Here is a 27100-nt window from a genome sequence, read left to right as displayed (position 1 = left end):
CATATATACCAAATCTTCAAGAACACACCTCCATGCTTCAAATCTGCCAGCAATGCACTGCTACGTAATTATCATATGTATACAAGCATTGTATAAAGCTTAAAACGGTAATAAAGTCATGTTGTAATACATATCTGCATAACAAAGTATCTCAGTGGTATGTACAGTAAATACAGTGGCAAAGAGTGTCCCATCAGGTTTATGAGAAAGGTGAAAAATTGGTTATCCGTGTTCCCCCCAGAATTTTTTCCAGCTGGGTGGTATGAAAAAGTAGCCGGCAGGCTTGAAAAAATAGCCAGGTGGGGCCAGATGAGAGAATGCAGGGCTGGCGCGTCTCTGCTTACAGCATAGGAGGAGGTGAGCGATTAACAGCCATGTGGTCACCAAAAATAGCCGGGTGGAGCACCCACCTAAAAGAGCCTGGGGAGAACACTGGTTACCAACAGGCTAACAACAGGTAACCAATTTTCCATTGTTCTCATGAACATGATGGGATATGGGATTTTCTTTGCTACTGTATTTACTGTACATAATACTGAGATACTTTGTTATGCAGATAGGTATTACAACATGACTTTATTGCCGGTTTATGGTTTATACAAGGTTTGTGTACATATGCTGATTAGCAGACTACATTGGCGGCAGATTTGAAGGAAGGATGTGTGTTCTTGAGGATTTACTGGTAGGTAACATATGCTTGCACTGTACACTCCCTCTGTGTTCTATTGTATATCTTGACAAAGAGGACCCTCCATGGCCCCAAAACGGTTGTTGGTTATCAAATGGTCATCTGGCACATGTTGTGAATAAAAACATCCCGTTCTTATGTTGAATGTGCGGACCTCCTGGATTTTTTGCTGTGCGAGAATAGGGTTAAATTTAGCTGTAGTAAAATATCTATTGGAATCAGCACTGCAAAATAGTAGAATATCAGTTCATTTATCAAATATTCTACTAGCGGCTATTTCCAGCTATCAAATTTCCAGGCCTCTTTTTTACCTGTATGCGGTTAAACTCCTTAAAGGGACCAAGCACCATTTTTTTCTTGCAGTTTCTCCAGGTTTCTAATAGCTATAGAAGCTGCCATGCCCCCCCTTCTAACTTCCCCTAATTTATCCAGGGGGAAAGTGTGAAAATAAGATACTGTGCTTCAAAGAGCTTAGAGAAGTCACACATGCTATCTCCTCACCCCCCACCACCCTGCTGATGAAAGCTTTTGCTTGCTCTCTGCTAATGTGTGCAATAAAATAACTACATCAGTCCTAATCTGCCTGTAATTTCTGTGGTCGGGCAGGCCCTACTGTCCACAGAATTAGGGTAATAAAAGCCCACTTTTAAACGTAAAAAGAAGAGGTAAAATTGAAGTTTTTTTTTTATTAATGAGCCACATTGTTATCATGCATTTTTAATGTGCTATGGAGATGCACTGGGTGCTAAAAATGGTGCTCTGTTCCCTTTAAAGGGACACTGTAGGGGGTCGGGGGAAAACAAGTTGAACTTACCCAGGGCTTCTAACGGTCCCCTGCAGACATTTTGTTCCCGCGCAGCCACTCACCGATGCTCCGGCCCCGCCTCCAGTTCACTTCTGGAATTTCAGACTTTAAAGTCTGAAACACTACACCTGCGTTGCCATGTCCTCAATCCCACTGATGTCACCAGGAGCGTACTGCGCAAGCACAGACCATACTGGGCCTGCACAGTATGCTCCTGGTGACATCAGCGGGATAGAGGATACGGCAACGCAGGCGCAGTGGTTTTCAGACTTTAAAGTCTGAAATTCCAGTAGTGAACTGGAGGCGGGGCCGGAACATTGGGGAATGGCTGCGCGGGCACAGGATGTCTGCGGGGGACCGTTAGAAGCCCCGGGTAAGTTCAACTCATTTTCCCTGACCCCCCTACAGTGTCCCTCTAACCACTTACCGACCGCCCACTGCACAGAGGCGGCCGACAAGTGGATCCCGCAAGGACCGCCGCATGCACAGAGGCGGTGGTCCTTGTACGGGCATAGGCGGAGCGATCGCGTCATTCGTGACGCGATCCTCCGCCAGTAATGTGACAATCCAGCCCCGCGATCCCGTCGAGATCTGCTCCCGTTAGCGTACACAGGAAGTACGGGTGCAGACGGACAACGAGACCGGTTGCTGGATCGTCAGAGGTAAGAAGAAAAGGGCGACAGAGCGTGCCAATCCCGTCTAATCTGCTCCCGTTAGCATACGCAGGAAGTACGGTGAACAGACTGACAATAAAGATTGGTCGCGCAGCTGCCGACAATATGTAATGGGACAAACATCCACCAATCCCGTATTACTAGGCCACTGTTGCCATGCAGGTCTCATGCACTAGAGACTGCTGGAGGCAAATTCACTGTGTGCGTAGTAAACGGTTAAGATTGGTTGGAGGTGCCCATACATGTACAATTCTGATTGTATATACAATCGGTAAACTAAAAATATCGATTTCGCGCTGGAAATCGGATAAATACACTGCCACCACTGTCTGATTGGATGAATGGAGCAGACAGTCTCCAACTAGGGCGAAGAGACCCCAACGCTATCCTAAGACGGTAGCCAGCCCAATCACGTTCAACACGCTCCAGTCACCGTTCGGGGAATAATCACTTCCGACGGCTTAAAGACTGTGAGCAATGTGACGTTAAAGAAAGGTTACTGGGTCCCTATATGATGCAATCTCGAATTGTATTTATAATCGAGAAACGAAGTTATCGATTTCGCACAGGAAATCTGGTACTAGCTAATCCTAGAAGGAAGAAACGGTTATTTACAACCTAGCTAGCAAATCAACAATTTATAAGCAAATCATAAAACAATGCGGTAGTATGACTGACTCTTCAGAGGGCAGATTCGTTATAGCAGCAATCAGATGACCAGAACAGGCACAAGACTGAACGATAAAATCGTTAGTTTATTTCTAAACTACATACACACAGCTTATTTTAGAACAGATTGATTGACAGAGAGAAGAGAGGAAAAGAGAACAGAATGTCTGATTATATACAGTTCAAATACCGTTATTGGTAGTCCATGCGGCAATCGCAAGTCGTTGGCGAAAGTCCCAAAATGGCGGTTGCCATGCGGCCAACAGGCCTTTGTTAGGAAGTTCCAAGAGGGAGGGTTTGCCCGCGTCCTTGCGGGCTGCCAGGATGTTACTAGGCATCAGATTGAAGGTAAAGGACACAGAGCTTTCTGGGCTCTGTCTGGTTATAGCCCCCACTCCAGCAAGGAGGGGTTAGGGGCGTGGATCACACACCTCTTTGGAATAGGAGATCCCTGCCCCTCTTCGAGAGACAAAATTTTACCTGAATCATGATAAGTGTGCTCATCTGCAAACCGTACAAGTTGTGTTAAATCTAATAACATTTTTAGGTTTGTCAGAATTTATCAAGAACGTTGATACCAAACTTGGGGAATCAGACCCCTGGGGTATTAGAGGGTTATTTTAAAACAATCTTACGCTAGATCTGGCAGTCCGATTGGTCAGTAAACCTGTCAGAACCAGCGCCCTGTGGAATCCCATAACCTGTGCAGATTTCATGGGCAGGGAGATCTGCTATGTCAGGAATTATGAAGGAAATATGGAGAACATATGAATCTTGGGATTCCTGAGGTCACAGCAGGTTTTCCTAAGGTCATTGAGAAAGCCAGCTGTAGTCTCTAAGTGGCTTCTGCAGGATGTTAGCAGGACCTCCTGTGGCTACTCTTTTCATGTACGGAGCTGAGGAGCCACCAAGTCGGGGTTAGGCAGTGAAGGTGTGAGATTTCCCTCCTTCTGCCTGGTTGGGGGTCCCTGTGCTGGCAGAAAATCTTTTCAACAGGAGGCTAATTAGCTGACCAGGAAAAGATTTCTCCAGCCCTTTGGTGAAGGGAAAGAAAAAGTGTATTTAAACCAAAAACTGTCAGTTTGGGTGGTTTGCGAACAACTAGCGTTGGTAACTCCATGACGCATTCGCTATGTCATACCGACGGCGTCACAGACTGGCTCCGCCCACCTCGCGCTGTAACCCGCCAGCCGTTCGGAAGCGCCGGCGGGTTACTAGCACCCGGATCACCGCATACAAAGTGTATAATACACTTTGTAATGTATACAAAGTGTATTATACAGGCTGCCTCCTGCCCTGGTGGTCCCAGTGTCCGAGGGACCACCAGGGCAGGCTGCAGCCACCCTAGTCTGCACCCAAGCACACTGATTTCCCCCCCCCCTGCCCCCTGATCGCCCACTGCACCCCTCAGACCCCCCCCCCCTGCCCACCCCCCAGACCACTGTTTGCACCCAATCACCCCCCTAATCACCCATCAATCACTCCCTGTCACTATCTGTCAATGCTACTTTTTTTATGCCCTAAACTACCCCCTGGGGACTCCTGATCACCCCCCACCCCTCAGATTCTCCCCAGACTCCCCCCCCCCCCCCCCCGTGAACTGTATGCATCTATCCCCCTGATCACCTGTCAATCACCCGTCAATCACCCCCTGTCACTGCCACCCATCAATCAGCCCCTAACCTGCCCCTTGCGGGCAATCTGATCACCCACCCACACCAATAGATCGCCCGCAGATCCGACGTCAGATCACCACCCAAGTGCAGTGTTTACATCTGTTCTCTACCCTAAACACCCACTAATTACCCATCAATCACCCCCATAACCACCTGTCACTATTACCCATCAGATCAGACCCTAATCTGCCCCTTGCTGGCACCCAATCACCCGCCTACACGCTCAGATTGCCCTCAGGCCCCCCCTTATTAATTCGCCAGTGCAATATTTACATCTGTTCTTCCCTGTAATAACCCACTGATCACCTGTCAATCACCCATCAATCACCCCCTGTCACTGCCACCCATCAATCACCCCCTGTCACTGCCACCCATCAATCAGCCCCCACTAATTACCCATCAATCACCCCCTGTCACTGCTACCCATCAGATTAGACCCCTATCTGCCCCTAGGGCACTCAATCACCCGCCCACAACCTCAGAACGCCCTCAGACCCCAGCCCTGATCACCTCGCCAGTGCATTGCTTGCATCTATTTCCCCCTCTAATCACACCTTCAGACACCCACCAATCACCTCCTGTCACCCCCCATCAGATCAGGCCCTAATTTGCCCCGTGTGGGCTCCTGATCACTCGGCCAACCCCTCAGATCCCCCTCAGACCTCCTTTTGATCACCTCCCCAGTGCATTGATTGCATCTATTTTCCCCTCTAACCACCCCCTGAGACACCCATCAATCACCTCCTGTCACCCCCCTAGCACTCCTATCCATCAGATCAGGCCCAATACAACCTGTCATCTAAAAGGCCACCCTGCTTATGACCGGTTCCACAAAATTCGCCCCCTCATAGACCACCTGTCATCAAAATTTGCAGATGCTTATACCCCTGAACAGTCATTTTGAGACATTTGGTTTCCAGACTACTCACGGTTTTGGGCCCGTAGAATGCCAGGGCGGTATAGGAACCCCACAAGTGACCCCATTTTAGAAAAAAGACACCCCAAGGTATTCTGTTAGGTGTATGACGAGTTCATAGAAGATTTTATTTTTTGTCAAGTTAGCGGAAATTGATTTTTATGGGGTTTTTTTTCACAAAGTGTAATTTTTCACTAACTTGTGACAAAAAATAAAATCTTCTATGAACTCGCCATACACCTAACGGAATACCTTGGGGTGTCTTCTTTCTAAAATGGGATCACTTGTGGGGTTCCTATACTGCCCTGGCATTTTATGGGGCCCTAAACCGTGAGGAGTAGTCTAGAAAACAAATGCCTCAAAATGACCTGTGAATAGGACGTTGGGCCCCTTAGCGTACGTAGGCTGCAAAAAAGTGTCACACATGTGGTACCGCCGTACTCAGGAGAAGTAGTATAATGTGTTTTGGGGTGTATTTTTACACATACCCATGCTGGGTGGGAGAAATCTCTCTGTAAATGGACAATTGTATGTAAAAAAAAAATCAAACAATTGTCATTTACAGAGATATTTCTCCCACCCAGCATGGGTATGTGTAAAAATACACCCCAAAACACATTATACTACTTCTCCTGAGTACGGCGGTACCACATGTGTGGCACTTTTTTACACCCTAAGTACGCTAAGGGGCCCAAAGTCCAATGAGTACCTTTAGGATTTCACAGGTCATTTTGCGACATTTGGTTTCAAGACTACTCCTCACGGTTTAGGGCCCCTAAAATGCCAGGGCAGTATAGGAACCCCACAAATGACCCCATTCTAGAAAGAAGACACCCCAAGGTATTCCGTTAGGAGTATGGCGAGTTCATAGAAGATTTTATTTTTTGTCCCAAGTTAGCGGAAAATGACACTTTGTGAAAAAAACCCAATTAAAATCAATTTCCGCTAACTTGTGACAAACAATAAAATCTTCTATGAACTCACCATACTCCTAACAGAATACCTTGGGGTGTCTTCTTTCTAAAATGGGGTCATTAGAGGAGTTCCTATACTGCCCTGGTATTTTAGGGGCCCTAAACCGTGAGGAGTAGTCTTGAAACAAAAATGACCTGTGAAATCCTAAAGGTACTCATTGGACTTTGGGCCCCTTAGCACAGTTAGGGTGCAAAAAAGTGCCACACATGTGGTATCGCCGTACTCAGGAGAAGTAGTATAATGTGTTTTAGGGTGTATTTTTACACATACCCATGCTGAGTGGGAGAAATCTCTCTGTAAATGGACAATTGTGTGTAAAAAAAAAATGAAACAATTGTTATTTACAGAGATATTTCTCCCACCCAGCAGCATGGGTATGTGTAAAAATATACCCCAAAACACATTATACTACTTCTCCTGAGTACGGCAATACCACATGTGTGGCACTTTTTTGCAGCCTAACTGTGCTAAGGGGCCCAAAGTCCAATGAGTACCTTTAGGATTTCACAGGTCATTTTTGTTTCAAGACTACTCCTCACGGTTTAGGGCCCCTAAAATACCAGGGCAGTATAGGAACTCCTCTAATGACCCCATTTTAGAAAGAAGACACCCCAAGGTATTCTGTTAGGAGTATGGTGAGTTCATAGAAGATTTTTTTGTTTGTCACAAGTTAGCGGAAATTGATTTTAATTGGTTTTTTTCACAAAGTGTCATTTTCCGCTAACTTGGGACAAAAAAATAAAATCTTCTATGAACTCGCCATACTCCTAACGGAATACCTTGGGGTGTCTTCTTTCTAGAATGGGGTCATTTGTGAGGTTCCTATACTGCCCTGGCATTTTAGGGGCCCTAAACCGTGAGGAGTAGTCTTGAAACCAAATGTCGCAAAATGACCTGTGAAATCCTAAAGGTACTCATTGGACTTTGGGCCCCTTAGCGTACTTAGGGTGTAAAAAAGTGCCACACATGTGGTACCAATGAGCACCTTTAGGCTTTACAGGGGTGCTTACAATTAGGCACCCCCCAAAATGCCAGGACAGTAAAAACACCCCACAAATTACCCCATTTTGGAAAGTAGACACTTCAAGGTATTCAGAGAGGAGCATAGTGAGTCCGTGGTAGATTTCATTTTTTTTTTTGTCGCAAGTTAGCAGAAATGGAAACTTTTTTTTTTTTCCTTTTTTGTCACAAAGTGTCATTTTCCGCTAACTTGTGACAAAAAATAAAAACTTCTATGAACTCACCATGCCTCTCAGTGAATACTTTGGGATGTCTTCTTTCCAAAATGGGGTCATTTGGGGGTATTTATACTATCCTGGAATTCTAGCCCCTCATGAAACATGACAGGTGGTCAGAAAAGTCATAGATGCTTCAAAATGGGAAAAATCACTTTTTGCACCATAGTTTGTAAACGCTATAACTTTTACCCAAACCAATCAATATAGGCTGAATGGTTTTTTTTTTATTAAAAACATGTTTGTCCACATTTTTCGTGCTACATGTATACAGAAATTTTACTTTATTTGAAAAATGTCAGCACAGAAAGCTAAAAAAATCATTTTTTTGACAAAATTCATGTCTTTTTTGATGAATATAATAAAAAGTAAAAATCGCAGCAGCAATCAAATAGCACCAAAAGAAAGCTTTATTAGTGACAAGAAAAGGAGCCAAAATTCATTTAGGTGGTAGGTTGTATGAGCGAGCAATAAACCGTGAAAGCTGCAGTGGTCTGAATGGAAAAAAAGGGTCTGGTCCTTAAGGGGGGTAAAGCCCACGGTCCTCAAGTGGTTAAGGTCTGTTCTAAAGTAGAGGAGAGTGGGTGTGCCTAGACCGGACATCTGAAAAAAAAACCCACAGGCAGCAATAAAAGCACCTATAAATGGGTTAAGGAATGAATGAGCTGCATTTGAAAATACTGAACCTTCTCTTCTACAGATCGGGACTGAATTGTAATTGCGCAAACCCTTTTTTTTGTTACATGCTGGTATGAAAATGTCTTTCTGTATGATGGAAAATTGCTCCCGCTGGGAAAGCGAACATTCATTTCGTAATTTCACAAGCTTAGTCACTGTGTTAGAACATTTATGCGCACATATTTCTGAATGTTACCCGACTCGAATGGAAGCAATCCGCAGCTTAACACTCAACGGTTCATTTTCAACCGTTTATCTTCAGGTTATGGAGTACAATAATGATGGGATTTTACAAATGAAAACTTTGCTATGTAAGAAAAAAAACTCTGCTAAACCTGAAAACTTCACCTAGTCTTTCCTGTGCTCCACAAATGGAAAAAAACAAACAAAAAAAAAACAACAAAACATAGGGCATTGCCGGCTTTGATCCTCTTACCCTCCCAATTGTGAATTAGGTTTTAGTGGTAATGGTGAGTAGCTTAAAAGTGGATCTGAACTAAAAACTTCCTCTCTGCACTAAAAATCAGCAACAGCATAACAACCTTTAAAGAAAAACATTTCTTTGTTATAACGGATACAAATCCTGCAATAAATCTACAGCGTGTCTACTTCCTGCTTTCATGGAAGCAGACATAGGGTAAACATTCTGTGTTTACAAATTAGCTGCTCTGCCAAGGCAGAGAAGATTCCTGAGCTGACACAGCTGAGAGATCAAATTACAGAGGGGGAAATAGACAGGCTAAGCTCTCTAAATATATACAAGGTGCATTTCTCTAGGTTTCTCTTCTGTCCTGTGCAAGAGTTCAGGTTCACTTTAAAGCACATCCGAGCTGAAAAATGAAAGAATAGTTCTACTTAACTGGAGTTTCCTCCAGCCGCTAGCAGGTAGGGATGGTCAGTGAGATGCAAATAATTTTAAAGTTGATGCAACGTTATGCAAAATGTGTATGCAAATATATGCATAAAAAATTTACATAAATTGACCCTCCCTAGCTGGCATTGTAGAAATAAATAATAAGTCCACTGAGAAGACTGTCTTACATAATTTAGACTACAGTATATTATATATATATATATATATATATATATATATGTGTATATATATATATATATATATATATATATATATATATATATATATATATATATGTGTGTATATATATATATATATATGTGTATATATATATATATATATATATATATATGTGTATATATATATATATATATATATATATATATATATATATATATATATATATATATATATATATATATATATATATATATATATATATAGTACACAAGTAGGACTTCACAACACATACCAGCAGCTCAGCCACCTTTGAGGAAACGCTGATCTCCAAGTGATCAATCCTGTATGAAGTGTTCTGTCTCTCTGAATGAATCATATCGGCAGCCAGGGGGTTCTGACGAATCACTCTGTCCGCCAGCTCGGACACCTGCAGGTTCAGCGCTCTCAGTCCCTGCAGACTTTGTTCCAACACCTATATGACGCAAAACAACAGCAATAATTACATAAGGCAACCCAAAAACACCATCCAATGATGAAAAGTTCAAATGGCTCCATCTTTCCTCTCAGAACCTGAAACCAAAATAAAATACAGACAGCTAGATGTAAGTGATACATTGTTAAGAGGAACTTTAGCAAAAAGGTAGAAAAAAAATTAATCGATACTTTGCAAAGTAAAGAAAATAGAAGAGAGATCAAAAAATGATTGACATTCACCATGCAATTTGTATATATATTGTTTTATCTGCAATCAGCCTGCACATAATCATCTTTACTACCGGCAGACATGGAAAAAAAAAAACAGACAGAACCAACTGCCATTATCTATAACCACACCCTCTAAAAAACAAAAAACAAAACAAAAACAAACAAAAAAACTTTTAGCCTATCACATTGATAGGCTAAAAGTGTTTTTTTTTATTTTTTAGATATACATAAGAACAGAGGGAGATGGTGGTTGCTTGGTAGTTGGAAAGAGCTGTTATTTCCCACAATGCAACAAGGTTCACAGACAGGAAACTGCCAGGACCATGGTCCTGACATCACACCGTGGGAGGGGTTTCACTACAATATCAGCCATTCAGACCCCCCCCCCCCCCCCCCCCCAATGATCTATTCCAGAAAAGATAAAAGATTTCTCCTGGGAAAGGATGGCATCAGCTTCTGTTCGGGATGAAGTTAAATCCTTGGTTACATACAGTTCCTCTTTAGTTACCGTATGCACACACCATTTTTTTTCTTGCCGATTTCAGATTTCTGCAGAAATGCTGAATATTTATTGAAAATTTACAGAACGTAAAACTGCTGTCGGTAAAACTGATCCGCATTTCTTAGTGAATTTTAAATGACATTTTTTTGCATTCAAAATATCACAGAGGGTTCGGTAAGACGATTGGTAATTGATTGTGACATTTATCGACAGCCATTGGCTTCAATTCACAAAAGATCACGGGAAATTAGCAGGACCGGCAAAATGTGGGTAACTATATATTGTGGCGTAGAAGACTACTTTTTAACCTTTGAAAATCTTCTAAAAAGTCAGGGGTTGTCTTATACGCCGGGGGTGTCATTGCCAGAAAGAGTCAGATTTCACTGCAGGGCAAGGATGTTGGGGTGGGGGGGCTGACACGACCCACCCCTCGTTAATTGGTACTGCTGTGCTTTTTGGGGGGCAGGCCCCTTTTTAAATTTGAGCACCCCCCACTTAAGGACCCTCTGCATGGCCCTGTTCAATAGAAAATCTATTTTGTATAGTTTGTCATTTGAGAAACGCAGCTTATGGATGGGCACCTGACACACACAGCCCGCAGTGCAGAGTACCTGGCACACACATCAGTCTGGTCTTTTTAAGTCAGATTAATGTCTATTATGGGAATGTGAAGCTGTGTGACATCTGGGGCTTACAGCGGTGCGATGATTTCTGTGGGCGGGGCAGACGGAGCAGCGCGGCAGAGATTAGATATGGTGATTGAAGCTTTCAGGAGAAGGAATGTCTGAGAGGGGGCTGACCTGGTCTGCCTGTGCCAGCTGCCAAGGCCTCAGATTAGACCAGTGACTAGACTGCAGCCAGTAACCAGTATGCAGGTCACAGAAAGCCAGCCAGCTGTTCTCTCCTACCCACTTCTCTTTTCTAAACGCTTTCAGCCATATCTAGAAGGGATCATCCCCAAATATTTTATTTTTCTAATAAAAACAGATGTCCTGCTAAACCCTGACCAGAGGTTTTTTCATGCGTGCAAAGTAAAGCAAACCTGTGAGGCTTGTTTTGGATACTTACCTTGGGAGAAAGAAGTGCCTGGATCCTTCAGAGGCTTGCCCTGGTCTTTCTGCACCAGGCCGTTCCAGCGCTTCGGCCCTCAGCGGCCGCACGGTGCCTGCGCAGTAGCATGGATCTGCTTGGGCTTCGGCAGGAAAAAGCCAAGCCCAGTCGGTGCCGTGCTACTGCACAGGTGGCTTGCGCATACACAGTAGCACAGACCTGTTTGGACTTGACTTCCGGTCCGTGCTGTCTGGTCCGTGCTACTGCGCATGCGTGAGCTGTCGGCAAGCCCTTGTTGAAGGTCTTTCGGGTGGCACAGTGCTGGAATGTTTAAAAAAGTAGATACAGGCGCTCATCCAGCCTCTACTTATGGACACAGAGTCCAAAGCTGCTTAGGAAAACCACATCCACAATCACTATCACAGGTGTAAAAGACCAATCCACAGCGATTGGTGGTCAGTTGAGTATCTGCCCATACACAAAGGGGAACAGTCTCCGATCAAGACAAATGCCCAGTCTCGGCCTGTGAAGTAGGATGGGGTAACCCGAAGCTTCTCTCTCTACGGAAGTAAAAGAAAAGTTCAATAACGCTCAACCCCCTATTAGATCATACTAATGGGTGCAGGATCTGGTAAGCCACACCAATCCACAAGTGTAAGGAAAAGGATCCGCAAGCCAGGCAGTGATTGAACAAAACGCTGGTATTCTTTATTTGGAAACTCCACACGACAAGTGTAAAAACCACAGGATCAACTGATGCGTGTCAGGCCTACAATCTGCCCTTAGTCATAGTTGTTCTCTGTACGGAAGCAAGTACCCATTTGTGGCTTTTCTTTTTCCCTACAGGTACTCACGCTTATCAAGTTTTTGTGCATCGAAGTACTCTCCCTCGTCGCGAGGGCAATGTAAGTCTAAGGGGACTATGCATCAATACAAGTCAACGGCAACAGGGTAAGTGTGAAAACACCATCATGGTTGCGATGCGGCATGTAGGCGCTGAGAGACAAAACTTCAGTGTCGTACTTTCTGCCAGCACGGAGGAAGTAACTAAGCAGGAGGAAGGGGAGGATAGGGGCGGAGCTATGCATATCACCCTGTTGCCGCACAACAATACCACCGCACCATGTATGAAGATAGCCTTAAAGCTCTTCACAATTTTTTTTTCAAGCCTAGAATGATGAGTTGTTTTTTTTCCTCTTAACTAGCTCGGAAAAAAAGGGTAAAATTCCTGATCCGGATCAATTCCAAACATTGCTACAGGCTGTAATGCTCTCAGAGAGATTCAGTCTGTGCCTTCCTCAGTTTGAACAGCAGGGTGATGCAATTCAAGCTTCACCAGCCAGGGACGGATCTAGACCAAATGACGCCTGGGGCAAGGTCAGGTTTTGGCACCTAAACTGCCATTCCCCATCCAGTTTTGGTGCCTAAAGGTCAGGTTTTGGCGCCTAAACTGCCATTCCTCATCCAGTTTTGGTGCCTAAAGGTCAGGTTTTGGCGCCTAAACTGCCTTTCCCTATCCAGTTTTGGCGCCTTTTTAGGATTTCAACAAACTGCACCTGGGGCAAGAGACCCGCTCGCCCCCCCCTAGTACCGTCCCTGTCACCAGCCACTCCCACACAGCCTGAAATCAGTTCTCTAAACCCACCAGCATCTGGTCATGTGATGAATTTTTCATTTTTAGCTGCAGAAACTTCATTACACACAAAAGGATAGCAGTTGAACACTCCATTTTACTATTGGGCTCTGTTAACATGGGGTCTGCTGCTTGACCATTTTTTGGATTGGACATCAGCGGACCAATGGACATTCTTACTGGACTATCCAAGCGTTTTAAATAATATGCAATGAAGATGTAATTGTTTGGGATGGTAGTAGTGCTGCCATCATATAACAGAACGTCACACGTCATCCCGAGAACAGCAAATAGTGCAAGGCAGCCTAGAGCAGTACAGCAGATCAGAACTACACAGATACACTGCCTTTCCAACCTAAAGCGACTCTTAGATCGGATTTTGTAAATATGTACATGAAGATAGGCTTTAAAGCAGTAGGATTAGCCATACTATGCCAGGGGGAAAAAACACATATATAAGTAGATAAATACTTGATCTACTTACATAACACATGTATTGTACTGTCCACGTTTTGATTTCAGTGAATTTTATATAGTAAATGAAGAGAATTCTGTTCCTGGTGGAAACCATGTAGTTTGCCCACAGTTTGAGGCTAAATCCTGATGTCATTTCTGCCCTTAACTTTTTTCTTTTCTCCTCCAATCGCTGAGTCACCACAGCCTTGCTTGTAAACACAAGTGAGCAGAAGATCGTGTTTCAGATAGGCAGCAAGGCAGGGAAATAAATGGAAGAGGAGGATTATATTATAGATAAAAAGAACCCCCAGCATGCAACTGTTTGTCACTGACTATTAAACGGCCAGTGCTCCTAAAGTATGTGATAACTCCAAACCATAACAGCAGAAAAAGTTTTGAATGCAGGATTAGCATCTTTATCACTTAATACATTCAGACCAGTTGCTTTTGAAAGTTGAATTTTATGGCGACAATCCCGCCTTAAAAGGAATCGGAAGTGTGAGACCTAAATCACACACCTGAAACATGTATGCAGCTGATCTTGTCAGATTTGTCATGGACAACTGATCTGCATATGCTTGCTCAGGGTCTATGGCTTAAGGTATTAGAGGCAGAGGATCAGCAGGACAGCCAGGCCATCTACATTATATGAAAGGAAATAAACATGTCAGCCTCCATATTCTTCTCATCTCAGGTTCCCTTTAAAGTGGGATGAAAAAAATAAATTAAATTACTTATTTAGATTATTTATCCCGTTTTTAGTATTCACTGTCAGATTTAAGGGAAATGCAATATAAAAAAAATTGCTGGTTTCCATCCTTACCATTTTTCTGTGATGTTAAAGGTGACATCACTTCAGCCCCCCTTTTTTACAGCTTAGTTTTAAACTAGACAACAGGCTTCCATCACTGTGTAAAGTGTTGAGAGGGTTGGGGGATTCAATTACATTCTGGTCATAGTATACTTATCTTATCTGAAATTGGAGGTTTTCTGTTATTTGCAAGCTGAGATAAGTTTTGTTACTGTAGCTAAAAAAAAAGCTAAACGAAAAACACTTCTCACAATCTAACTGGCACTGCACAGTTCCTGCAGTTATTAGGAAAAGGCTGGATGTTTTTGATGTTACAACCCCTGTAATACAGCGCATATCAACATAGCACATGCATCATTACCTGTAAGTCCTGAATTCTCCGCCTGAGGGTGTCGGCCTCTCTATCCTCTGACAGCTTAGCGTGTAAGAACTGCTGACACTTCCCTTCCAGCTGCTCCATGTGCTGAGTGTGATCCTGGCAGGAGGTGCTATAGGCTTCCCACAGCTGCAGCAAAGAGGCGGCTGACTGCAGATGTCCGGAGAGCTCCTCGCTTGCTGCGCTCCACCTGCCATCACAAGGGAGAAAAAAAAAAAATCACTGCTCTGTATGCAGACTGCGTGCGACTGTGAGCTTCCAAATAAACTAGCAATGGCTTGAAAGGTGTTGGTTTTTTTGGACTGGCCAAATTCCAGCATTTGGAAAAAAGGGGCCATTGGCTTCTACTTCGTACAATACAGTATTTTTTACTAATTCTCCTGACAGGACCTTTTTCAAGTTTGAGCACTATCAGGAGCAGTAATTTTATGAGAAAAGTAATTTTGTCCCGTTAGGCCTGGTCCACACTAGGTCTGGCTCAGTTTTCAAAATCTGATCAAAACTGGAACCACGGATAGCAATGTTAAAATAGCAGCTGTCTTCACCTAAACAGAAAACAGATCCGTCTGCATTTGCGGGGACCCATTTGTAAAAGCTGAACGGAAGGTCCGGATCTGCTGCATTTTCACGCAACGGATCTGGATCCCGATACATGGAGGGGTAATGGCAGGCAATAGGAAAACGGATCCCCCTCTACACAGGCAGATTTGGACACAGAAACGGATTCGTTTCTGTGTCACAGCCTGTGGAGAGAATGGCAGCCGCCATTCTGGAGGGGTATAGAAGGCAGGATGGGGGTGGCAGCAGTGGGCGAGGAGGGGGGGGGGGGGGGACGTCCAGCCCTTTCCCTCTCCTGGTCCCCTGTCCTCGCTACTCCTCCAGCTAGTTTCCAAAACTTGTTAAAATGTATAATGGAAGGGTGCGGGAGCTTAGCTACTCCTACTTCCCCAGCTTCGGTTCATGATCCGGTTCTTTTTAATTAATTGATTTGAATGAATCGATTCATTGAAAAGAGCCAACTTCCCATCAGTATTGTCACTGCCTGCAATTCCGCCCTCTGAAGTATACAGGGCGGAATTGCAGGCAGTGACCCATAGTGATGGGAAGTTTGGCTCTTTTCAATGAATCGATTCATTTGAATCAATTCATTAAAAAGAACTGTATCATGAACCAAAGCGGGGGAAGTAGGAGTAGGTAAACTCCCCTCTCCCATTATACAGTACATTTTAACAAATTTTGTAAACTAGCTGAATGGGTAGCATGGACAGGGGACCCAGGTGAGGGGGGGGGGGGGGGGGGGGAACGTCTCCCCTCCTCGCTGGCAGCCCTGTCCTGCCTGCTATACCCCTCTGTCATGGCGGCTGCCTCTCCCCCCGTGGCTGGGCATACGTTTCACGCACTGGAAACGTATGGTACAAAAAAAAAATACATTTTTAGGAAAAAACATTTAAAACGTATCCGATCTGCAACGGACCTAGCCTAACACCAAGACAATCCCAGGCATCCGCCTGCCTGGGATAATCACAGACTGTACAGAAGTGCGGCCCGCTTACCGCAACAGATCACACCAATTTATTGCAGGTTGACAAGTGTATATATATATATATATATATATATATATATATATATATACCCGCTCACTGCCTTATACCGGAGATATAATACTGATAGGACAGGACAGGAATGGGCTGGACCTGAAAATACATGCCTTTTATATATGAACCAAGCCACCAAAAACACTGAGCGTCCGACAGGAGGAAAGCTCTATACAAATGTTCGGATCAAACACTAAACTGATGCAAAACTGACAGGACAGGACTAGAAACGTACAGATTTCTGTCTGAACCAAGTCATAGAGGACTCATACAAAACTGATGCCAACTGTCAACACTGGACGCCTTTTGTGTGTGAACCCAGCCCAACTGTATTCTATAGCGACAGCTGAAACTGACCTTTGCTGGGCTTCTTTGGAGTCCTGTTCCAAGATGACAAGAGCTGAAGGGCTGCAGAGACCTTCCATGTTCCCCAGAGAGGCAGTCATTGTAGCCCAGTTTTCTGCATGCTGTTCAATCTCCTCCTGAGCAGACTGAAAGGAATGAGAATATTCCAGGTAAGGTACTATTCAAAGACTTTACAAGAAAAAACAACATGAGTCGCTATAGCGGAGCATTTTCTCTATAGCAGAGATTCTTTCTCTTGCTCTCATTGTAGCCTATTTATAAACATGGTGATCGGCTGATTTCTAGAACAATAGTGTTACAGCAGAAATAATGCCAGTTTCCCAATCTCCAGGTATATATTGTAAACCAGCCTAACGTGGACCTGATCTCTTGCACAGGACAGAAGGAAAACAGAGAGAAACGCACCCTGTGTGTATTTAGAGAGTTTAGCCTGTCTAATCCCCCTCATCTGTGTCTAATCACAAGTTGTCATTTGATCTCACAGCTGTGTCACCTGACTGCCACAGTAGATAAGCTCATTTGAAAGCACAGATGTTAATAATAGGTCTGCGTCCATAAAAGCAGGAAGTAGACACCCTGCAGATTTATTGCAGGATGTGCATCAGCTGTGACAAATATTTTTTTCTTTATATATTATGCTGTTGCGTATCTTTTAGAGCATAGAGGAAGTTTTGAGTTCAAAATTTCTGAGTTTTGCTCTCTTTTGTTTTTGTTTTTTATCATTTTGCCAAAAACATCAGTTTAGGTAAAAATCTAACGTTCACTAACTATCGTTTCAGTGATCTGCCAAGACAGAGCAACCTCGCTTGATGAGTTTTGTTTCTGCATGAACGCCACAGGAAGTCCTCAGGGCAGGTGCCCCACGTGCGCCTGCCCCGCTAGATCCTCCGCCAGAGCGGAAGCAGACCAGATTGTCTACAACACTCGGGCTGCAACTGCAAAAACGATTTGTAAAGTCCTAGCGTTGTTGAGAAATATGGCTTGTGAAGTTTGTCTCAGGTGACAAATGTTTATCTAGCTGAACGCTTTACTAAGCAGCAGTGGAAACAGCAATTATCACCGAAGTGCTGAGGTCAGTAATAGAAATCAATGTACTGTCATCAGATGACAGGAAGTCCTCCGGTACTCTGTGGAGAGGAATCATCTCACGTTATGTTCCTCTTGACATGTCATCGGAATAGGAAATGAGGGAGAAACAGTATAATTTAAGTAGCAAAAATAAAAATATAGCAGAGGTTCATTATAATGCATCCCCAGTTGAATCAAAAGTATTAGGAAAATTTTTTCGCTGGGTTACCAATTGATTTTCTGTTTGTGTTGTATTAATAACTTTTGTCAGTTCAAAACTGCATATGCCAGTTTGAATCCCAACCAGGGCACTAACTGCACAGAGTTTGTATGTTCTCCCCGTGTCTGTGTGGGTTTATTCTGGGCACTCTGGTTTCCTCCCATAGCCCAAAAACACACAGATACGTTAATTGGCTTCCTAAATTGGCCCTAGACTACGATTCATACACTACATGATACATACATAGACCTATGACTATGGTAGGGATTAGTTTGTGAGCCCCTCTGAGGGACAGTAAAGTGACAAGACAATATACTCTGTACAGCACTGTGGAAGATGTCGGCGCTATATAAATATTAAACATAATTTTCTTGACTGCAGGTGGCTTAAAAAGGGCATTTTTCTGTTTTTTGCGCTGTACATTGCAGGGATCAATGGCAAATATTTGTAAGTCTGACATTATTTTTTATGTGCATATAAAACATAAGCATTCCACGGTGCTTCTAGCAAACACTGGTCCAGAGCAGAGGCGTAGCGATGGGGGGGGGCAAGCGGAAACACGTGTCCCCGGGCGCAGCACTATGAAGGGGCTCAGCATGACCGTTGCATCCCCACATGATAATTAATCCTGAAGCAAGGTGAGAGAGTTTCAGAGCTTTGAGCCCCATCTACACCATACAATGTTTTGTGCGATTCGATTAAATCCGACATGTCCGATCGGGATTCGATTGTGTGGTTGATTGTCATTGCAAAACAATGGCAAATCGATTACACTACCGATCGAATCCCAATCGGACATGTCGGATTGAATCGAATTGAATCGATGAATCGAATCGCACAAAAAATTGTATGGTGTAGATGGGGCTTTAGGACAGCTGCATAATAATAGGAGTACAGTACACAGAGCGGTCTGTCGCTTTCACAAATTCAAACCTGGCTGACAAATGGGAACATTGTTTTTATTAACATTAAAACTGCAAAGTGACGTGTACAGCATCAATCTATCTTTTTTGGCATTATTTTTAGCTTTATTTTCTTTAACAATGGTAAAGACTTCTTCTCTGCTCTAAAAGATAAGCAAAAGCATAATAACCTTTAAAGAAAAACATTTCTTTGTTACAGCTGATACAAATCCTGCAATACATCTGCAGTTTGTCTACTTCCTGCTTTTATGGAAGCAGACACATGGTTAATATCCTGCGTTTACAAATTAGCTGCACTGATGTCATACAGGGGGTGAAACATAAATATACAAATTGTTTATATACCGCTGTATGGAATCAATGCATGGAAACCAGATATTTCATGTTTTGCTTTTTAAGACATTTTGGCCATTTCCTGGGATCAGCTCTGCTCAGGGGATAAGGGATTTGCTGGGTTGGAGTGGAAGGTTGCCTGACTGATTGTGCGTCACATGACCAATAACCACTTGAATGACTGTCTCTGCCTCAAGCTCAGGTGTGGCTAAATGTCTCTAATGCATAAATGGGGTACCTGCAGCCTCTTCAGCTGGTGCTTCAGGCAGTTCAGGGAAGTCGTAGGATTTCTGGTTTGGTCGAGTATGTAGGAAACCTTGGTGAGCATCTTTTTAACACGCTCATTGTTTTCATTATAAGTTTTCCAGTGTCTCAGCAGTGACTGTATCAAGGCCTTCAGTTCTGTAACCTGAAAGGTAAAGTACACCCATTAAAGAGGCACTGCAGTAACATATATTAGAATGCAGAACATTTTTCAGGATACCCACTTTTATTGTAATTACTGTATATACTCTCATATAAGCCGAGGTACCCAGTTTTCCCTCAGTAACCAAGAAAAAGCGATTGACTCAAGTATAAGCCCCCATCCCCAGTATAGCCCTCTCCACAGTGGCCAGATGTGCCCCTAGTACAGGTCATTCCTTCTCCCCATCGCCAGATGTGCCACATGGATGGTACAGCTGCGTCTCAAGATGTCACTAGATGGCGTCATAGATATGAGACAGTGATTGCCACACAGGAAGAATCCCTGATCATTGTACCGCTGACACGTTGCTTGCACGCTCCACAAGCCAGGGGACACAGGTAGTCTTGAGCAGCGCACTCTGCACACCATGTTCAGGGATAGAGGGCGCAGACAGCAGGGAGCCAGCTGGCAAGAGCAGGATCACTAGTGCACTATGCATACACTCCTCTGTTAGAAACAAAACTTGCTCCACCGTCTGTTCTGCTCCACTGACTCGCACTTAAGCCAAGAGGGTAACTTTTCAGCACATTTTTGTGCTGAAAAATTAGGCTTATACGGGAGTATATACAGTATACTGTTTCAATATCAGAAAAACTTCCAATAGCTGTATATTGGCATGTAGCCCCGCCTTCCCTTGTCGTCACAGCCTAGGCTGCTCTTCATTGGTGCGATGATAGTGGTAATGATCATCTCGCCATGTGCTTGAAATAGTTGTAATCATTAGCATGTTGCTATTTCTTCTCTATTACACTGCAGCTGTCCTTGACAGGTTTTGGTGCACCATATCAGTTGTTAGCTATGCCACTGCGCCCTGGCCTGGATTTGAACCAGGGACCCGGCACTGCGAGGTAAGAGGGCTATCCACTATGCCCTTGAGCCTGCCCACTTAGGTTTCAGTACAACGACACTTTACAAATTTAGCCCCCAAATTCATGAATAGATTTGTAAGTATTTTTGAAAAAGGGCGGTTTATACTTTTTTTTTTTTTTAATTATTCAAAACTGAATAGAAAGTTTTGCAATTTTTAAAAAAGTGACTTGAGCTGTGGTAAATTTTCAATTTTGCATTGCTATTTCTAAGACGTGACAGCAATAAGTCTTGTTTTTCATTGCAGTCTAGGACGAGTGTAGCTGACTGCAAACAATAGACTGTGTCCCGCATGCAGTTTCTAATGGTGTGAAATCAGGTCCAGCGCGCCTGGTTATCGGTAATCATGTGGTCTTTCTACCCAGCTTGTAGTTTAAAAGTCCTCTGTAAGGCAATGCTGAGAATAACTTATTACTAATTACACAAGAGCCGGTGTGTTGCATTAAAGCTTACATGTCAAACGCTGGCCCGCGGGCCAAATCTGGCCTTCAGAGCCATTACATTTGACCCTCAAGTGGTTTCCACACTTTGCATTATGTTTGGCCCACTCTAGACCACCAGAGAAGCTGAGAAGCTATATTGGAGGTGAAGCCCTAGAACACCAGGGAAGTCATATGGGGAAGGAGGGGGGGGGGGTATGTAGAGGGAAAGCATTTAACACTAGGGAACTGTATACGGGAGGGGCCACTAGACACCAAAGAACTGTAAAGGGGAGGGAGGACCACTAGATACCAGGGAACAGTAAAGGGGAGAGAGGAGAACCACTAGACACCAGGGAACTGCATAGGGGTTGCAGGGGGGCCATTCGACACCAGGGAACTTGGTAAGGTAGCCAAAAGACAGAGGCACTGCACCTATCTTCACAACCTCGGAGTTACTCCTGCTCTTGTATTTGCCTGAGGAAGCTGGCTTGGGACCCGCGAAACGCGTTGCATAATTTTATGTGGAGTACTGATTAAATATATATTTTTCTGGATACCATATATGGTGGTTGTGTCATATATATTGGGGAGATGGATCCACCCCAGTCCCCCAATTTTTAATTTGGTTTTGTAGACTACTAATTTTTATTCTGCTGGCGCCTCTGTAACTACTACAAATATCATTATCCACCTGGTGGATGGGTATGTACACCCTTATTTTTCTTCTACGGAGAGCGACTTCTTAGCCTGAGTGGGGACAGGCTTTATATCCCCATATGCGATTGGAGTGGTTGCCTGAGGTCGGCAACCCAGACTTGTGAGTATTACCATATCTGCTGTACCAATTCAAGATGACCTTATATCAACAATAATACACTATTGGGGGCTCTCGATTGTTCTTTCTTTTTGTCTTTCTACAGATTTGTAAGCATATTTGAAAAAGGGCGTTTTTTTTACTCTAGAACACCAGGGAAGTCATATGGGGGGGGGGGGGGGGGGGTAATCACTAAGCACTAGGGAACTGTATAGGGGATGGGCCACTAGACACCAAAGAACTGTAAAGGGAAGGGAGGACCACTAGATACCAGGGAACAGTATAGGGGAGAGAGGAGAACCACTAGACACCAGGGAACTGCATAGGGGTTGGAGGGAGCCCATTAGAAACCAGGGAACTTGAAGGTGGCCAGAAGACATTGAGATTGGCCCGTGACTGGGTCCCGGTGTTCAATTTCGGCCCACTTTGTATTTGAGGCTGACACTCCTGCACTAAAGGCACCTCTCTGTCACGCATGAAGGGTAAACAGACCTGATTGGCTGCGACATCCCTCTTCCTCAGCAGGGTCTCGGCAGTTGGTTCACCCGCCTTTGAAACTTTCAAATCTCCCGCCGCCCCTTTGCTCTTCTCCAGCTCCTCAATAACATGGGATTTGGCTTTAATCTGCTCATCAAACTCCTGCAAGAAAAGAATTGATTTAAAGAGGCACAACAAGGAAATCACATACCTGTTAATATAAAGTGATAAACTGTAGCTGCAGTTTGTCCAGCATATTAAGGCGGATCTGAACTCTGAACTTCCTCTCTGCTCTAAAAGATAAGCAACAGCATAATAACCTTTAAAGAAAAAACATTTTTTCAGCTGATACAAATCCTGCAATAAATCTGCAGTGTATCTACTTCCTGCTTCCATAGAGGCAGACCTATTGTTTAACATCCTGTGCTTTCCAATTAGCGTTTCTGCATGGCAGTCAGCTGGCACAGCTGAGGGATCAAATTACAACGTATGCTTATTCACAGATGAGGGGGAATTAGACAGGCTAAACTCTCTAAATACATACAGGGTGCATTTCTCTTTTTGTATTCTGTCTGTCCTGTGCAAGAATTCAGGTCAACTCGGATGTGAAAATAAACTTATGATAAAATTATTTCTATGTATAATACAGCTAAGAAATGTAACATTAGCAGTGCAGATAGGAGTCTCATATTGTTTCCAGTACAGGAAGAGTTAAGAAACTTCACTTGTTATCTATGCAAAAGAACTTCTCCGAGCTCTCTGACTGCAATCTTATAGAAAACCGTTATATAACTGAAAATAAAACTATGAGTATCTTTTCTTTGCTTCTAATGTTCTATTAATTATCCATACTACACATACAGTTATATCATGATTTTTTCCCACTTCAGTGTGCTTGTATACTCAGTATTTTACATGATGGTTCTTTAGAAAGTTTCTGCACTCTTAAGGTAGCCATAAACTGATCGATTTGCCATCAGATTCGACCAACAGATAGATCCCTCTCTGATCGAATCTGATCAGAGAGGGATCGTATGGCTACCTTTACTGCAAACAGATTGTGAACCGATTTCAGCCTGAAACCGTTCACAATCTGTTGTGGTGGTGGTGCTGCCACCGCATCCCCTCCCCCGCATACATTACCTGCTCCGCTGGCGCGACTGCCCCCGGTCACCGCTGCTCCGTCTCTGCTCTGGTCTCCAGGTCCGGCATGCTTTACTTCTACCTGCCCGGCAGGAAGTTTAAACAGTAGAGCGCCCTCTACTGTTTAAACTTCCTGCCGGGCAGGAGGAAGTGAAGCATGCTGGACCCGGAGACCAGAGCGGAGACGGAGCAGCGGTGACCGGGGGCAGTCGCGCCGGCGGAGCAGGTAATGTATTGCCGCTCTATTGCGTCGGTCGTCGGGCACTCGAATGCCGCTAGCGACACGCTCCCTACCCACGGGCGATCGACGGTAATTTTCCGCACGGAGCGATAGATGGGATCGGACGAGGTGGATCGAAATTCGGCGTGTAGCGGGAACGATGTGACAGCAAATTCGATCCCAGTGATCGAATCTGCTGTAGATCTGGCGGGAATCGGCCTAGTGTATGGCCAGCTTTATGTTTGTGTTGGAAGCAGAAGTAGCAAATTGGTCATGTGTTAGGGTGTCATGTGGCTAGTCAAGCTAGCAATTGTGAGCATGGCAAGTTATGATATATTCCACACTGCAGGAGTTTAAAGGACATAAGTGTGTACTAGGGCTTTAACGATTAGTACACTCCTGGTGACATCAACGGGAGCAGGCCGTGTCCGCGCAGGCGCAGTGGTTTTCCGACTTTAAAGGGGCACTACGGCGAAAAATTGATAATTTACAATATGTGCAAACATAGACATAGTTACATAGTTATTTGGGTTGAAAAAAGACATACGTCCATCGGTTTAACCAGAGAAGAAAGTACAACACCAGCCTGCTCCCTCACATATCCCTGCTAATCCAGAGGAAGGCGAAAAACCCTTACAAAAAGTATGTTTTTTTTCCAGAGAAAAATGAGCCATAAATTCCTTTTCTCCTATGTTGCTGTCACTCACAGTAGGTAATAGAAATCTGACATTACTGACAGGTTTTGGGCTAGTCCATTTCTTCATAGGGGATTCTCAGCAAGGCTTTTATTCTTTATAAAGATATTTCCTAAAAAGGATTTAAACAATGATGCTGGCCAGCTTCCCTGCTCGCTACACAGTTTTTTAGCGGTTGGACAGAGCAACTGCCATTCACCAAGTGCTTTTGAAAATAAATAAATCCCTGAGAATCCCCTATGAAGAGATGGACTAGCCCTAAACCTTTCACTTCTGTCAGAGTTCGACTACCTACTGTAACTGACAGCAATATAGTATATATATATGAGCAATATAGTAATATATGAGAGGTCCAGAGCCTGGGTGTGAGAGGTCCAGTCCCACCTGCACTCCCCTCCAGGTATCGCGCATTGGCCTTGGGGCCCCGGCCAGTGAGAGAGGTCCGGGGCCCCTCGCCATCGTGCGAACCAATTGTGTGGTTTTTTTTAGCAATATAGGAGGAAAGTCATTTATGGCTCATTTTACTCTGGAAAAAAAACGTACTTCTTATTTGTATGTTAGCACATATTTTAAATGTTAACATTTTTCACCATAGTGCCGCTTTAAAGTCAGAACTTCCAGAAGTGAACCGGAGGCGGGGCCAGAGCATTGGGGAGTGGCTGTGTGGGCACAGGACGTCTGCGGGGGACCGTTAGAAGCCCCGGGTAAGTTCATCTCTTTTTCCCCCCTACCCCCTACAGTAGTCCTTTAAGATTTTGGCATTTCAGCTGGTGCACAAGCAGGAACAACAGGAGGGGCCCACAGTCCCCCGCAGGAGCGTGGCTGCACGAGTGCACAACAGCATTATTTCGTTTTTATATAGCGCCAATATCTTCCGCAGTGCTGTACAGAGAGGAGCTCACAATATAATCCCTACCATAGTCATCTATGTATCGTAGTCTAGTGACGATTTAGGGGAAACCCCTAAATAGCCATATAAAGCCCTAACTTATTTGTATGTTTTTGTGATGTGGAAGGAAACCGCAGCCTGGAGTAAAGCCACACAGACCGGCGTGCGAACATACAAACTACATGCAGATAGTGCCCTGGCTGGGATTTGAACCGGGGACCCAGTGCTGCAAGGCGAGAGAGCGCTAACCACTACACCACCGTGCTGCACAGCAGCTCCCACTTCCTCAAAAGGGATGCCTTAGATCTACATGCATTTAGCTACTGTGCCTTCTCTCTCTTATCTCAGTGGGATTCCTTAGTCAGTTTAGAGCCATAATGTATCCATGGAACACGGTAATATCTGTCATTTTATCATTTCATCAATTTTATGACACCATTCAGCAAATGTGCTGACTGCACTACCTGTCTTGTGGAAAGCAGCTAACAGCACAAATCTACGGATCCTAGACTGTCTCTATACAGATCATCATCAACATATGACGCTGCAAGGAATATAAAAATCATATAAATGCTACAATATTAACCTACAACACACAGTCACAGAACATATACTCGAGTTTCTCTGTCAGGTACAGAGGAGAGAGATATATATTTTAGCGTGAGAGTTCAGTGCGGTTTAGGAAAGTTTTCAGACAATAACATTTCACTGACATTTATTTCTCAAGCAACCAGTATTTTCCAGGAGGAACAAAATATCCACCGTAGGCCACTTCAAACAATTGCTGCCTTGTTTGCCCTGAGCTTAAATTAAAGCAATCTACAGGTCTAGCCAGCAGTTGAAGAGTGATTTTTACTTGGCCTTTTGCTTTTACAGGGTACTTGCTGTAGTCCACAACAAACAACATCTACTCGCTTTTATCCACCAGGCACGTTCCACCTGCACTCGGCTGCTGTGCCCATTTTGTACGCACACACACACACACACACACACACACACCATACTTGCTGAATCAAAATGTTAATGTGAGATTATACTCCCCAAACTAACGTTTCAGTAGTCCTCGGTTAACAAAAGGATACTGTAGGTTTGTTCTTAAAGGACAACTGAAGCCAGAGGGATACGGAGGCTGCCATATTTATTTCCTTTTAAGCAATACTAGTTGCCTGGCTGTCCTGCTGATACTTTGCATCTAATACTTTTAGCCATAGACCCTGAACAAGCATGCAGCAGAACAGGTGTTTCTGACATTAATGTCAGATTTGACAAGATTAGCTGCATGCTTGTTTCTGGTATTATTCAGACACTGCAGCCAAATAGATCAGTAGGGCTACCAGACAACTGGTATTGTTTAAAAAGAAATAAATATGGCAGCGTCCGTGCAATTCTCACTACAGTTGCCCTTTAAACTGAATCCATTCTAAAGTTTGAATGCTGAGCCCTCTTTCCTCTGTGCCTACAGTGTTTCCCTCTGATTCGCCTCTGTTCCCCTGTACCTCCAATGTCCCCTTCTGTGTCATCTCTGCCTCCCTCTGTGCCACCTAATGTCCCAGCGTGCCTCGTGTCCCCCCCCCCCCCCCCCAGGGAATACTTTCAAATGTTCTTTTATGTACAGGTAGTCCCCGTCTTACGAACATCAGACATTCGAACGACCCGCCAATCCCTTGCGATGACGTCATGAATTCAAGGGCTGCCTTTGCTGCGCTCCCCTACCCTTTCC

The 27100-nt window shown here is 44.1% G+C and overlaps 1 protein-coding gene across 7 annotated transcripts in view; it reads right to left on the bottom strand.

Annotated features, from left to right (window-relative positions):
- SYNE2 (spectrin repeat containing nuclear envelope protein 2) overlaps nt 1-27100 on the bottom strand; it is a 573116-nt gene that overhangs the window by 133096 nt on the left and 412920 nt on the right. For all 7 annotated transcript variants that reach the window (XM_068254236.1, XM_068254237.1, XM_068254238.1 and 4 more), the window contains 5 exons: nt 22449-22595; nt 19626-19796; nt 16835-16968; nt 14868-15072; nt 9642-9821 (listed from right to left, as the gene is read on the bottom strand). In XM_068254236.1, the coding sequence (XP_068110337.1) occupies nt 9642-9821; nt 14868-15072; nt 16835-16968; nt 19626-19796; nt 22449-22595 (837 nt within the window). The remainder of the gene's footprint in view (nt 1-9641; nt 9822-14867; nt 15073-16834; nt 16969-19625; nt 19797-22448; nt 22596-27100) is intronic.

This window comes from Hyperolius riggenbachi, chromosome 9 (assembly GCF_040937935.1).
Source record: "Hyperolius riggenbachi isolate aHypRig1 chromosome 9, aHypRig1.pri, whole genome shotgun sequence".
Lineage (NCBI taxonomy): Eukaryota > Metazoa > Chordata > Amphibia > Anura > Hyperoliidae > Hyperolius > Hyperolius riggenbachi.
This window is presented reverse-complemented; position numbering and strand designations above follow the sequence as displayed.